Below are 12,169 nucleotides of genomic sequence, written 5' to 3'. Positions count from 1 at the left end.
CATCTTCATCTTCATCCCACTACTTAAACCCAAAAACACATTGACAGAAGGCAATAATGAGTGGCCCACCATTCTGAGCTGCTCATGTATAAGAGTTATTGTGAGTTCATTTCTTGGATACAGTTATGACTTTGCAGATGTACCTACACAACTTTAAGTTGTGCACAAGGGGCATGGAGCTTTGCAATATCAAGGGGTGCACTACCAAGAAATCCTATGTATCACGTGCGTTCAAGGGGTATTTAAAAAACCCTTTACTTGGGAATTTTTCTAAATAAAATGACCCCTTTTTCTTTATGGACTTACAAGGTACATTGATTTAAAAAATCCAATTTGTAAATGTATTTATGTAAATTTACTTTAAATTTTTGAATTAAAAAACCCCCTTCATTTGAACTCATGTGGTATACTTACATATTTTTAGGTGAACCCCCGCATTTGTGAATGAAGATGTACTTACACATGAGACTAATTGCTGCTCTCTCTCTCTCTCTCTCTCTCTCTCTCTCTCTCTCTCTCTCTCTCTCTCTCTCTCTGTCTCTTTTCTTTCTTGCTCTTTTTTTATTTACACCGACATGAAGGAGGCTCCCTCATTCTAGAAGCAAGGAAAATTTAGAATTGAGAAAAACAAGAGTAAGGAGCTAGCTAATTTGAACATAAATAGCATGAATTTTAACCTCGGGGGGTGCACCTCAAAAAATGTAAGTCTACCACGTGCGATCATCAGGTGGGGTTTTTTTAATCCAAAATATTGGGTAAATTTACAGAAATACAATTACAAGAGGGGTATTTTAATTGTACTTTGGAAAAAAACCCGTAAGTCTGTAAAGAAAAAGGGGTAGTTTTATTAGCTCAAAATTCACAGATAAGGGGTTTTTTAAATACCCCTTGAACGCACGTTGTAGGAGGGGCTTCCATATAGTGCACCCCCCGAGATTTTAACTCAAACATAAATCTAGGGATCTACTTAGTTACTAAATGTGGTCCTAGTATGCACATAGCTGATAACATTACATCTTATTAGAATCACTAGGAGTGAGATACTGGTTACTAGTATATATAAGTTTGTTTATAATGTTAATATTTAACAATTTCAATAAATTTGAAATATACATCGAAAGTAAGCAGCCTAGATGTTACTCAGTTTCACACCAATTTAAAAAACATTGCAAAGTAATCTAGTCATATCAATTAAAACTCTATTATTTATATAGACTTTATGAATTTTGAGTTATGTAATTCACTATATCAAAATGGGATAGATGCTGAACATTAGATACAAGTAATCAAAGGTGTCGCAAATCCTCCAAGTTCTGAAAGAAAGCTAACTGGATGACTATAAGAATTGAGAATCCACTTTTAGTTTGGTATAATTCTTACCCCCCCATGCATACACACACACACACACACACACACACACACACACACACACACACACATAGAGAGAGAGAGAGAGAGAGAGAGAGAGAGAGAGAGAGAGAGAGAGAGGTTTTAATACATCCTTTATTAAATAAATAAGATTAAAAAACATTATTACAAAAAATATAAAAAAATAATTTTAGCTAACATCTTGTTTAATGATTGGTGTAATGGGCCATTTTAATTTAAACATGTGCTATACATGGTTGAGATCAATTCATTAGTAAAGTAGTCTATATAGCTTAAGGAAATGTGAAGCAAGCTTGAAAGGCCTTCAAAATATTACTCTCTTATTACAGAATCAAGGAGACATTGTAGGTTTCCTAAGTGCCCACCAGCATCTCATAAGAATGTAGTATAATTTTCAATCAAATTTGAAAGTTTCAACAAGGTAAAGGTTCGTATGGAGGAGGTCCCAATGTCTGACCAGTTTGATTTCCATTCTTGACTATAAATACCATAGACATACCAAGTGATGTATGTATTTCTATGTGGCAATGCATATACCAAACACCTGCATAGAAGTAACCAAGAATATTAGTGGGAAACATATATGGCATGGGAAATTTGAGGAAGAGAAAATGGGTAAATTGAGAGTAACATAATTTTGAAGTGCTTTTTTGCATAGTTTTTTATGTAGCAAGGAAGGGAGAGGTCAAAGAAATGGTGCATGTGTGCATGCATGCACACATTCATGCATGCTTATTTGTAGGGTGTAAATAGTGTGGGAGTGCCCGTGTTAGTACTATATCAATACCCTAGACAAGCTAATATAGATTTCCTCTTTATTTGTCAAGCTCAATTTTTCCCCAAAAAAACTCATATTTTTGGGTGGAAATTTTCCCCAAGAAAAAGCATGACCTGGTGTCTAGTTAGTAAAACCAAAGACTCTTAAAATAATATGACTAACACATACATTTTGTGATCAATAAGAGACATTAGTGGAAAATGATAGTGAATAAATAGTAAGGGATACTCGGGGGGTTCACTATATGTAAACTCTCTATATCACCTGCGTTCAAGGCCTAATTAAAAAACCCCTTATCTGTAAATTTTTCATGAATAAAAAACACCCTTTTTCTATTCAATCTGTAAATAGCCCCTTTAAATGGTACTACCCTTCTATATGTAAAAAATGTGTAAAAATGGGATTAAAAAACCCCTTCTATTGAACCCACGTGCTACACTTACATATTTATGAGTGACCCCCCCCGGAAGGGACACTAGTGGAGGCAATGATAATGATGATTACCATGGGACATTAATGGGCAATGCTTGTGAGCTCAACATAATTCACAAGAAAGATTATATTCAACTAGTTCTACTTACACAACATGTTTAGATATACATATGGCTAATGTAAATGTTGCAATCAATAAAACTTCACTCTTATAGGAGGTTGTAATTGTTCTACTTTTTTTAGGTCTCATTTTTTATCCCTTCTTTTGTGTAATTTTTCAATATGTTTTCTAACTAATTTTCCATGGTAAGTCTAGGAGCAGTTGGTTTAAGTTCTTTTTTGATAATTAATCCAAGAGTAAATCCTTTGCTTTTTAAATAATTCCAAATTTAACTTCATATCATGCTACTCTCTCTCTCTCTCTCTCTCTCTCTCTCTCTCTCTCTATTCAAGACATATAATCCCTATATGACATTCATGCTCAATGAGTATTAGAAAACTCATTTTCTATAAGTTTATATCCAAAATTGAAGCTTATGTAATATAAGGATCCTATTTGTGTAAGTTCTCCCTTGTTTTGAATTAAGAACCTCCTTGTGTATTCTCTAGAACTTGATGAAAACAAAAGATCCTTTAAGTTGAATTCGTGATATTTCACGTGGTTTTTTAGCTTCCTCCTCTCGTCACCCCTAATCCTTAAACTCACGCATTCATACACAAACATACTAGTATGGACATGAACACACATATGTATGTATGTCTAATGCATGTGTAGCTAGTCCCAATTGTTGAAAAAAGCATGATAGTGAACTTTAGATGTTATAATACAAATGATGAGATCTTTGGTCTTAAGTAACTTTGTTTACATCAAGCTTCCCCCTTGTCTCTCCCTTTTCGCTAGAGCATGTGGAAGGTATTAAAGACGTAATAAGGCTTTGAATTTCCTAACATTTAGGTCCCTTGTCCCCTTAAAGCTTAATGCCTTTTCTGATGGACACAATTAATTATGCCTAAGGAAGACTATTCTGAGATGATTCTTCACTTAATGCCTTTTCTGATGGACACAATTAATTAGCCGAGCTGCCGAGGTGATGATGACATGTTAGCCAAGGTGTACTCACAGTTTTCAATGTGCCAAAATCCGCACAATAAGGATTGGTATGGCCAAGTTATATTTATTACAAATGGCTAAGTTGATTATTCTCCTGCAAGGTAAATTTTAATGCTACCCTCTTCGCTTTGTTTAGGCCTCCCCTACACATAAATGGGCAACCTCCCCATACCCCCTCTTCTTTTAGCCTCCAAAGCCTATTTGGATACGTTTTTATGCATGCATGGGACGTTGGAATGAATCAGTTACTTGTTTAAATAACATGAAAGTAGTACATTCAAAATTGAAATACATTTTAAAGCTTCTTGGGTGATTTCTAAGTCAACTTGAACTCTTAAAAAATGTGAAATTTGTTATAAAAAGTGTGGGAGCTATTAGCCTAAATTTTGATTTGTAAGTACTAAAAGTAAATTCTAAAAAGAAGAAGGGGGGTTATATTGAAAATCCTTTATATTTGAATTATTTGAGCATTTCAAATGACTCCTTTTTCCATACGAACTTGCAATTTTTTTGGCAAATTCATTAAAAAAATTACCTTGTATAGTATATTTTAGTAAATTTTTTTTTAAAAAAAAGAAGCAAATAAAAAATAGCTTCTTTTGAATTCATGTATATATATTTTAGATTGAAATCATTTTCGACAATTTAATGAAGTTGGAATGACGTAATAATGCGGGTAAAAGACGCTACCTGGATTGGTTGCTTTGAAACGAATTGCTGTCCAGCCACCCGCGAGCACAGAGACGGTGTTCAAGGAAGGTGGGTTCTGAAGGTTAAAGCTAGCAGGATCAGACGATGAGTCGTAAGTGCCAAACCCGCTTCCCACAACGTAGAAGTTCTGGCCATGCAAGTGCATGGGATGGGTTTCAAAGAAGAGGGTGCCCGTGCCCTGCAGAACAATCTGCACGTTGGCTCCGAACTCTAGAACCTTCACCTTGGTTGCCATGACTGCAAAGTTGTTGGCTGGGCCGCCAGAAGTGTAGTTGTATTGGAACACAGGTTGGTCTGGGAAGTCCGTCTCGTAGATGCCGTTCACATGGTCGTAGTATGCCTGTATTTAATCCAAAAACAAAAAACTACACGATTTACCCTCGAATCCAAAGACTTTGATTGATGGTTGAGTATTCCCAATCTTTCATCATTTTTATAACATCGACCATAATTCTCGAAATAGTAGGTTCATATGGCCTTCACATGTATAACAATTTATTTCCTAATCTTTTCCTAATAAGAAGTGATAGATTCTTCTCCTTCATATGTAACACACTAACTATCCTAATCATCTGCTAAGAAGTACTAGGTTCTTCTCCTTTATATTCCTAAGAAGTAGTAGGTTCTTTTCCTTGGCTTTGGGTAGATTTCGGGGTGCCTCAATACGTGACACCCCGTTGACCCCGGTAGCCAATCATCCAGCTTTGGGACTTAGAAATTTTTTTAAGTCCCAGTGCCATGTCCAAACATTGGTCCATGTAAAATGGTGCGAGCATATGTACAGACACATGTCTGGACGTCACGTGTATAGACATGTGGGAGGTGGGATTCGAACCCCCCCCTCCCAAGGGTCGGCTACCAGCTGTGGGCCCGGTCAAATGGGGTGCCACATATTGAGACACCCCGAAATCTACCTAAAGTCCTTCTCCTTTATATGTAACACGAACTATCCTAATACCTACTACTGATTTTCACGTTCATCCTCTATACTGATCATTTAGAACATTTAGCAATCACCTACTTTTGATGAATGATAAGGTCAGCCCTTATGCATGTTGTAGGGTAGTGTTACATCCTAGGGTTTGGGGAGATGAGGTAATGCACGGGGCTTTACATGTTAGCAGTAGAATAAGAATTATACTTGAAAGAGTGAATCCATAAATTTTGGAAATTCTTGCACGCCCCATGCTCGCCAATGAGTAAAAGGACGAGGTTGGAAGGTGATGGAGAAGGTCAAATTTCAGCCTTTTTGTTTTAACTAGTGCAAAATACACGAACTGTAGGTTGTTTTTTTTCATACCATCCATGTGGAATTTAATAACACCCATCTCAACAAGGTGAAAAATAAGACACCAATAAAATAGTACACGTACAAATGGGTTGGTAAAATATGAACCTAAAACTTTAGAAACTTAGGTGAATCTTTGATATTTTTTATCGGTAGTATGTAGTGTACTTTTGACGAATTTGATTTTAAAACCTACTAAAAACTCGAGTGATTTTTCTTTAAAAAGTTAGTCAGACAACCCTCTAAAATAATCCTTAGGCTAAAAATAGCAACTAATTTTTCCTTTTACCTCAATGAGCGACTCAATAAACCTTAGTATAGGTAAACCATAGTCAAAAAGAGTTTACAGATGTGATGTATAAATGCATGTGATGGTTTGTTATTGGTGTGAATAAGCTTGAAAAAGAGGGGATGAGTTAGCTAATGCAGAAATTGCAAATGGGCATCACTTGATTTCTATATTCATTTTGGGAGAACCTTCAAGTATACTAACAGATGATTCATATGCTGCAGGCCAGTATTGATGAGAGTCTGAAGCCTAAGCTACCCAAATTTGGTCCCAAAACTAGAAGATGGTACCTTAAAGAAAAGCAAATTGATCATACTTTTGTTGCTTTTATAGAAAACCCAATGGAGACCAAACCCACAATCAAGATTTAGTCCAAAAAGGGAGACATTTTTGAAAAGCAAACCCCTAGAGGGTGCACCACTGAGGCTATGATGGAAGCTTACATCCAATTGGGGTACTCGATTTCTTGAGAGCAATCCAGCTTTCTTTTTGGAGGATGCCAGAAGAAATTTGCTATGTGATCTGCTGAATGAAGTGAAGTGTGGAAAGTAGTAGGTGTGTGGAGTTTGTAATCTTAACTCGAGTTGCTGTTTTGGTTGGTGATAAGGATTTAGTTGTATATGCAGTTCTGAGATAATATATATAATTAATATTGGTCAGAAATATTTACCAAGTATAGTATCCTATTAAAGGACCATAAATTAGACAACTTTGACCATGCTGTTTGTCTAAAAACACAAAGACTAATTATACATCAGGATGGAAAGACTAGTTTACCTGCAGGAGTGACGTGTTTCGTGGCGGGACAAAGCCGATGTTGTTCAGGGATGTCCCCATGCGAACGCCTGGGCTGAAGGTGCGTGTGCAGTCGGAGCAATGCTGCAGCGAGTAGCCAACAGTGAAGAAGAGATCCTCATCAACATACTGGGGCACATCCACGGCATATGGGTAGTTGGCATAATCCGCTGAGGACAGGCTTTTGAGGCTGTTAATGAAGCTGGCCTCAAACGCGGTGTCGTCTGAGGCAGGGAAAATAGGCAGTGGCATGCTAGAAGAGTTAACAGCATAGTTGATTGGAGACTGTTTGTACGTAAGAATGGCTGTTGTGGGGATGTTTGGAAAGGGTATTCTCTTCTGCGGCGAGTACACTGAGGCTGCGATTGCATGTGACCCACTGTGCTGATTGGCCGTTAGAAGAACGTTCATTGACTGCCCCGGAGCTAGCAGCACCACGCTTGCTTGGAAAGGCTCTACGTACTCTGCGTCGTGCTCTATCACCGTTAGCGTGTGACTCGCCACCGCAAAATACAACTGGAAGTTGAGAGCAGCGTTGATTATCCGCAAGAGATACGTTCTACCCTTCCTCACTTCCAGAAGTGGCGTGCCTGTAGCAGCAAAACAATCACATTAATGGCACTCGCGTATACAGTGTACACACTTCCAGAGGTAAACTGGAACATAATCAAAGTGAGGTTTTCTCTTTTTTTTTTTGACAGGTTTGGCAACCCACGGGCCAGCCAAAAAGGTACCATTAAATGCTTGGCTGCCAAGTTAAGAGAAAGACTGCCCACTGACCAATGCCACAGTGCCACTTCGTTTGGAAGCAAATATTTATGCGTTGAAAAGCAAACAAATTGCAGCAGGTTTACCGTTTCGGTGAACCTTGACCCTTCATTTATGGTCTTCTAAAACGTTACCTTGCAAGGAGCACGTGTATAAGGCCCCAGGCTGCCCATTGATGGTAAGAGCATCGGATGCGTTGTAACGCCCCCCGGCTTGTATTGCTTGTGCAATAACGTCCTCCACGTTTGGGATCCACCATTCTCCTGAACGAAGGACCATTAACGAGTCTTGGATATCAATGGTGGGGATCATTAGCTCAAACGAAAATGGGCTAATAGTACTGCTTATTCTGTTAATTAAGCCCATAATCTGTCTGCCTCTCGCTTTACAAGTGCGATTATGGTTTGGCTTTCGTCTAATTTTGTAAGAAAAACACAGAAAATCTAATTTTGTAATAAGAAAAACACAGAAATAATCACCTAAGACGATCGGAATTTGTTCTACAGCATTGGGTGGCAGATTAGGGTGAACATTGACGGTGTTGTTTGGACGGATGATGAAGGCGCCATAAAGTGTGGCCCTCAACCAACTGATGTGGGCATGCCAAAACAGCGTTCCCCTCTGCTCCACGATTTGGAATTTGTAGATGTAGGACTGGCCCGTCTGAATAGGGCACTGCGTTATAAAAGCAGGCCCGTCCGACCATGCGGACAACACCTGCCGGACACCATGCCTGAGCAGAAGCACAAAGCCCAACTAAGAAACGCCAATTACAACAGTCCAGAACCTAATTAAACAACAAATCATCAAAATATTGAGACTCTCTACGTCGTTGGGGCTACATCATAATTGTTCTAGAACAGAATTAACGAGCCAATGAAAATATCAAGGAGATTTCCCAACGTTTTACTTTGAAACAACTTCGATAATTGATTAATGAGCTAAACAGTGACCAACGCACCAGTGGATGGTGACATTGTCAGACACCAGATTGGTGACCTTGATGCTGACGGTGTCGCCCTCCGTCACATAGACGGTCGGACCCGGGAATTGTCCGTTGACGGAAACGACAGATTTGGTTTGGCAGAGACGCGTGACATCGGTGTATTGGATCTGGCAAAAATGACATTCAGGCCAACAATTAGACACTTAAAAACTTTGTTAAACCAACGACTAAACCTAGAGATCACGTGTTAAGTGATTGATTGCAAACGGTTGCACATGATGTGTCGACTAGCTGTGAGAAATCGGTACCGTCCAGTCTAGTTTACGGTGAGTAGTAGGTTGCGGATGTTTCTGACTATAGACTACGCCAATTCTTGCTACAAACTGGAAGAAGACTAGGGGTATGATCACAGAAAAAAGGAACATCCTAGCCATTCTAGTGGTCGAATTAAGAGCTGCAGGGCTTGACAATATAGCGTGGGCGATTAGCCAGTGTTTTAGTCAAATATGGTGGCAATGCGTGTGCTTTCAACCGCCCCATTGTGGGCAGTTATAGAAGCTCTTAATACACTATAGCAGAGCACTGGCATGTGCACCAGGAGCTGCTGTTTGTTAAGAAAGTTGCAGCTTTCATGGGCAATTGGATGGGGTGACAGCATGTTCGTTCATGTATTTCTAAAGCTAATGCTTCGCTTTCTCGTCGTCTTTCATTCTGTGTGAACATGCAGCTGCGTCTCCTTTGTGTGAATAACAACTATCTGTCTATTACGTTGACAATGAACCAGCTTCCGACACAAAAGTTTCTGTTGCTGCCACTCGATCTAATGTGACCGTTGACATCTCAAACTTTGCGATCTTCACGTTAGGGGTCCAGTTGCCAACTTGTCATTACGTTTATGTTTAAAAATTAACCCTTGGATTTGGTGCTAATAACGTAGCTTCGAGGCCATGAAGCTTAGGGACACTACCTCCATTGGCCGCAGCCCAGGTCCTGCTGCTTTTTCAAGGGGCAAAGATAATACATTTTAGTTAAAATTCTGAGATTTTCAGCAATAAAATCCGATTACTCTGAAGAATTACCTTTAAAAATCCCGATTATTTTTACGAACTAGCTTCATTTTGATTGGTTTTCTTCGAGAGCTGCTGCACAGGAGCCCTCCAACTAGGAATTCAAATCTTGCGAACTTCTAATTTTCACCCTTCACTGTTTCACATAAGGGCATGGAAAATTCGTTCTACCGTTTAGCGAAACCCTTAATCTGCAGTTAAAAGCAGAGAAAGTTGTTTCGCTTCAAAATTTGAGGCGTGCACGGTGCACCCTTTCTCACGCTTCTAGCTGTCCAAGCCTGGGTTTTGGGAGTCGAACTGTCACACTTTGAAGGCTCCTCGGGAAAAACAATAACATTGTCTACTTTTGGACCCGAGAAAGCACTTACTTTGATAAAGCTGTTCTTTCAAAGTTTCTTGTCAACGCACAATTTGATGGTAAAGACCACTGGGTCACAATTTTATTTTATTTGATCGCACACTTCATGCGGGGGTTTTGGGTTGGACTCGAAAATCTTTTTTCGTACTACCCAGTAAGAAAAAGCACAAGGTTGGAGTCCGGGGAGGTTTCTTTAACCAAATATTTTTCATTGTCCGTTCTTCTATTCTTTTCTTATCGAGCTAAAAGCCCTCCACATGAAGCGTTTTTTTGCGTTTTTATCTATTCTGCATGCGCCACATGGTTCAAGCTGCCGCATTCTAACCGCCTCCTGGTGCAAAGTTAAGGAGTCGCCTCAGTGCAAGCCACCATTCCACGCAAGAGCTACCGGTTGCAGGGCCTCCCTTCAATGTGGGAATTTTCGCTATAGGCAACTGCTCCATGCAGAGCCACCGCAAGATGCAAGAGCTACTCGGTGCAGGAGCCTCCCATTCCAAGATCATCGCAAGTTGCAAGTTGTGGGAATTTGAATTCCTGCCGATGTCTTTAGAACGTGCACCTGGTCAACCATATTCCTATTGTCTCACTCTCTCACATTTGCCTTTGCCTTTGCCTTGGTTTGAAGTTTGCCCGGTGCAGTCACTTCCCCGACACGGTCTGCTCTCCCGACACTTCGGGTTAGCTTCCTGGACACCTGTACTAGCTCCGTCTCACGGTTTACTTCTCCTCTCCTTCTCCTTAATGGCTTCTCTTTAATGGCTTCTCCTCTCCTTCTCCTTAATGGCTTCTCTTTCTCCTTGTGTGTGTGTGTGTGTGTGTGTGTGTGAGAGAGAGAGAGAGAGAGATTGATTTCGAGTTGTGGGTTGTTCGTGCAAGTGAGCTCCCCTCCTCCGTCTGCTTCTCGGACACGATCTGCTCCCCCGACACTTCCGGTTGGCTTCTCCGACACTTGTGCTAGCTCCGTCCATGGTTTGCTTCTCATCTCCTTCTCCTTGATGGCTTCTCTTTCTCCTGTTGTGTGTGTGTGTGTGTGTGTGTGTGTGTGTGAGAGAGAGAGAGAGAGAGAGAGAGAGAGAGAGAGAGAGATTGCTTTCTCTAGATTGCTCATGCAGGTGAGCCCCCCTCCTCCATTTGCTCCCCCCTGATACTTCAGGTTGCTCTGTTTTCAGCCTCCCCTCGACGGTCTGCTTCCTCGAGTCCTGCAAGCGTCGGAAGTAAGCCTGGTCTCCTTATGCTTTCGTGTATTCGTCGTTCCTTACATGCATTTTACGTGCATGCAGTAAATCATCGTTTCTTATGTGCATGCAGTAACTAATGGGTGAGAGAGAGAGAGAGAGAGAGAGAGAGAGAGAGAGAGAGAGAGAGAGAGAGAGCCCGACTCGCATGCAATAACTCTCGGGGGTGTGTGTGCTGTTTTTCAGCATTTCTCACTTGCATTTAGTAACTTATGGGTGTGTGTGTGTGTGTGTGTGAGAGAGAGAGAGAGAGAGAGAGAGAGAGAGAGAGAGAGAGAGAGAGAGAGAGAGAGAGATTTCGAGCCCGACGCGCATGCAGCAAGAAACTTTTGAGGACATGTGTGCAGTAATTTATTGGGTGTGCGTGCGTGCATGCGTGTGTGTGTGTGTGTGTGTGTGTGAGAGAGAGAGAGAGAGAGAGAGAGAGACACACACACACACACACACACAGAGACAGAGGAAATTGATTTCGGGGGTGTATGCACAGATTGTGGCCATCACAAGCTGCATGCTTACAGACGTTTTAAAAAGGTTGTAGTATGCTCTATATTCTCCATGCAAGTACCAATTAATATTTTTATATTGACCCTAAGGATTTAAGGAGTGTAGATACACTTTTGCGAGTTTGGCCTTTTTAGACTCCATGGACATGACATTGTGGACAACCTACACATTGCCTCACTCTTGCTCTACTCACATGGCACTTTCATTTAGTCTTGCTTTGTCTCTATAAATGCACTATTGGAAGTGTTCATATTATCCATTCAATTTGCATCTTTGTGACCTAATAATCATATTAACCATTCAATTTATGTCTTTATGACCTAATTTGTAATTAAGAAAGCATTTTGCTTGAGTGGGTGTCAAAAGTCTTCTTTTTGAAGGTGAAAGAGCATGTGGTGGCTTAACTATACTGCACACACACTAGAGAAAGGATGATTGTGCCATCATCCAAGAGCATGTAATGATTTGTTGATTATTGAGTTACACGAGTAGACATGT

The 12,169-nt window shown here is 40.2% G+C and overlaps 1 protein-coding gene across 1 annotated transcript; it reads right to left on the bottom strand.

Moving 5' to 3' along the window:
* Window positions 1–1,697: 1,697 nt before the first annotated feature.
* On the bottom strand, window positions 1,698–9,202 carry LOC147633552 (putative laccase-11). The gene is made up of 7 exons (XM_086805864.1): window positions 8,816–9,202; window positions 8,523–8,674; window positions 8,041–8,294; window positions 7,696–7,824; window positions 6,776–7,383; window positions 4,401–4,761; window positions 1,698–1,933 (listed from the first exon to the last, which is right to left on the bottom strand). Exons 1-7 carry the CDS (start codon window positions 8,939–8,941, stop codon window positions 1,803–1,805), a joined length of 1,761 nt encoding a protein of 586 aa, XP_086661990.1. The 5' UTR covers window positions 8,942–9,202; the 3' UTR covers window positions 1,698–1,802.
* Window positions 9,203–12,169: the final 2,967 nt, after the last annotated feature.

The sequence above is a fragment of the Cibotium barometz genome, chromosome 12 (assembly GCF_041138505.1).
Source record: "Cibotium barometz isolate CiBa-2024 chromosome 12, ASM4113850v1, whole genome shotgun sequence".
In the NCBI taxonomy this organism is placed as follows: domain Eukaryota; kingdom Viridiplantae; phylum Streptophyta; class Polypodiopsida; order Cyatheales; family Cibotiaceae; genus Cibotium; species Cibotium barometz.
Note: the sequence above shows the minus strand (reverse complement) of the source record. Positions and strands in the feature narration are given on the sequence as shown.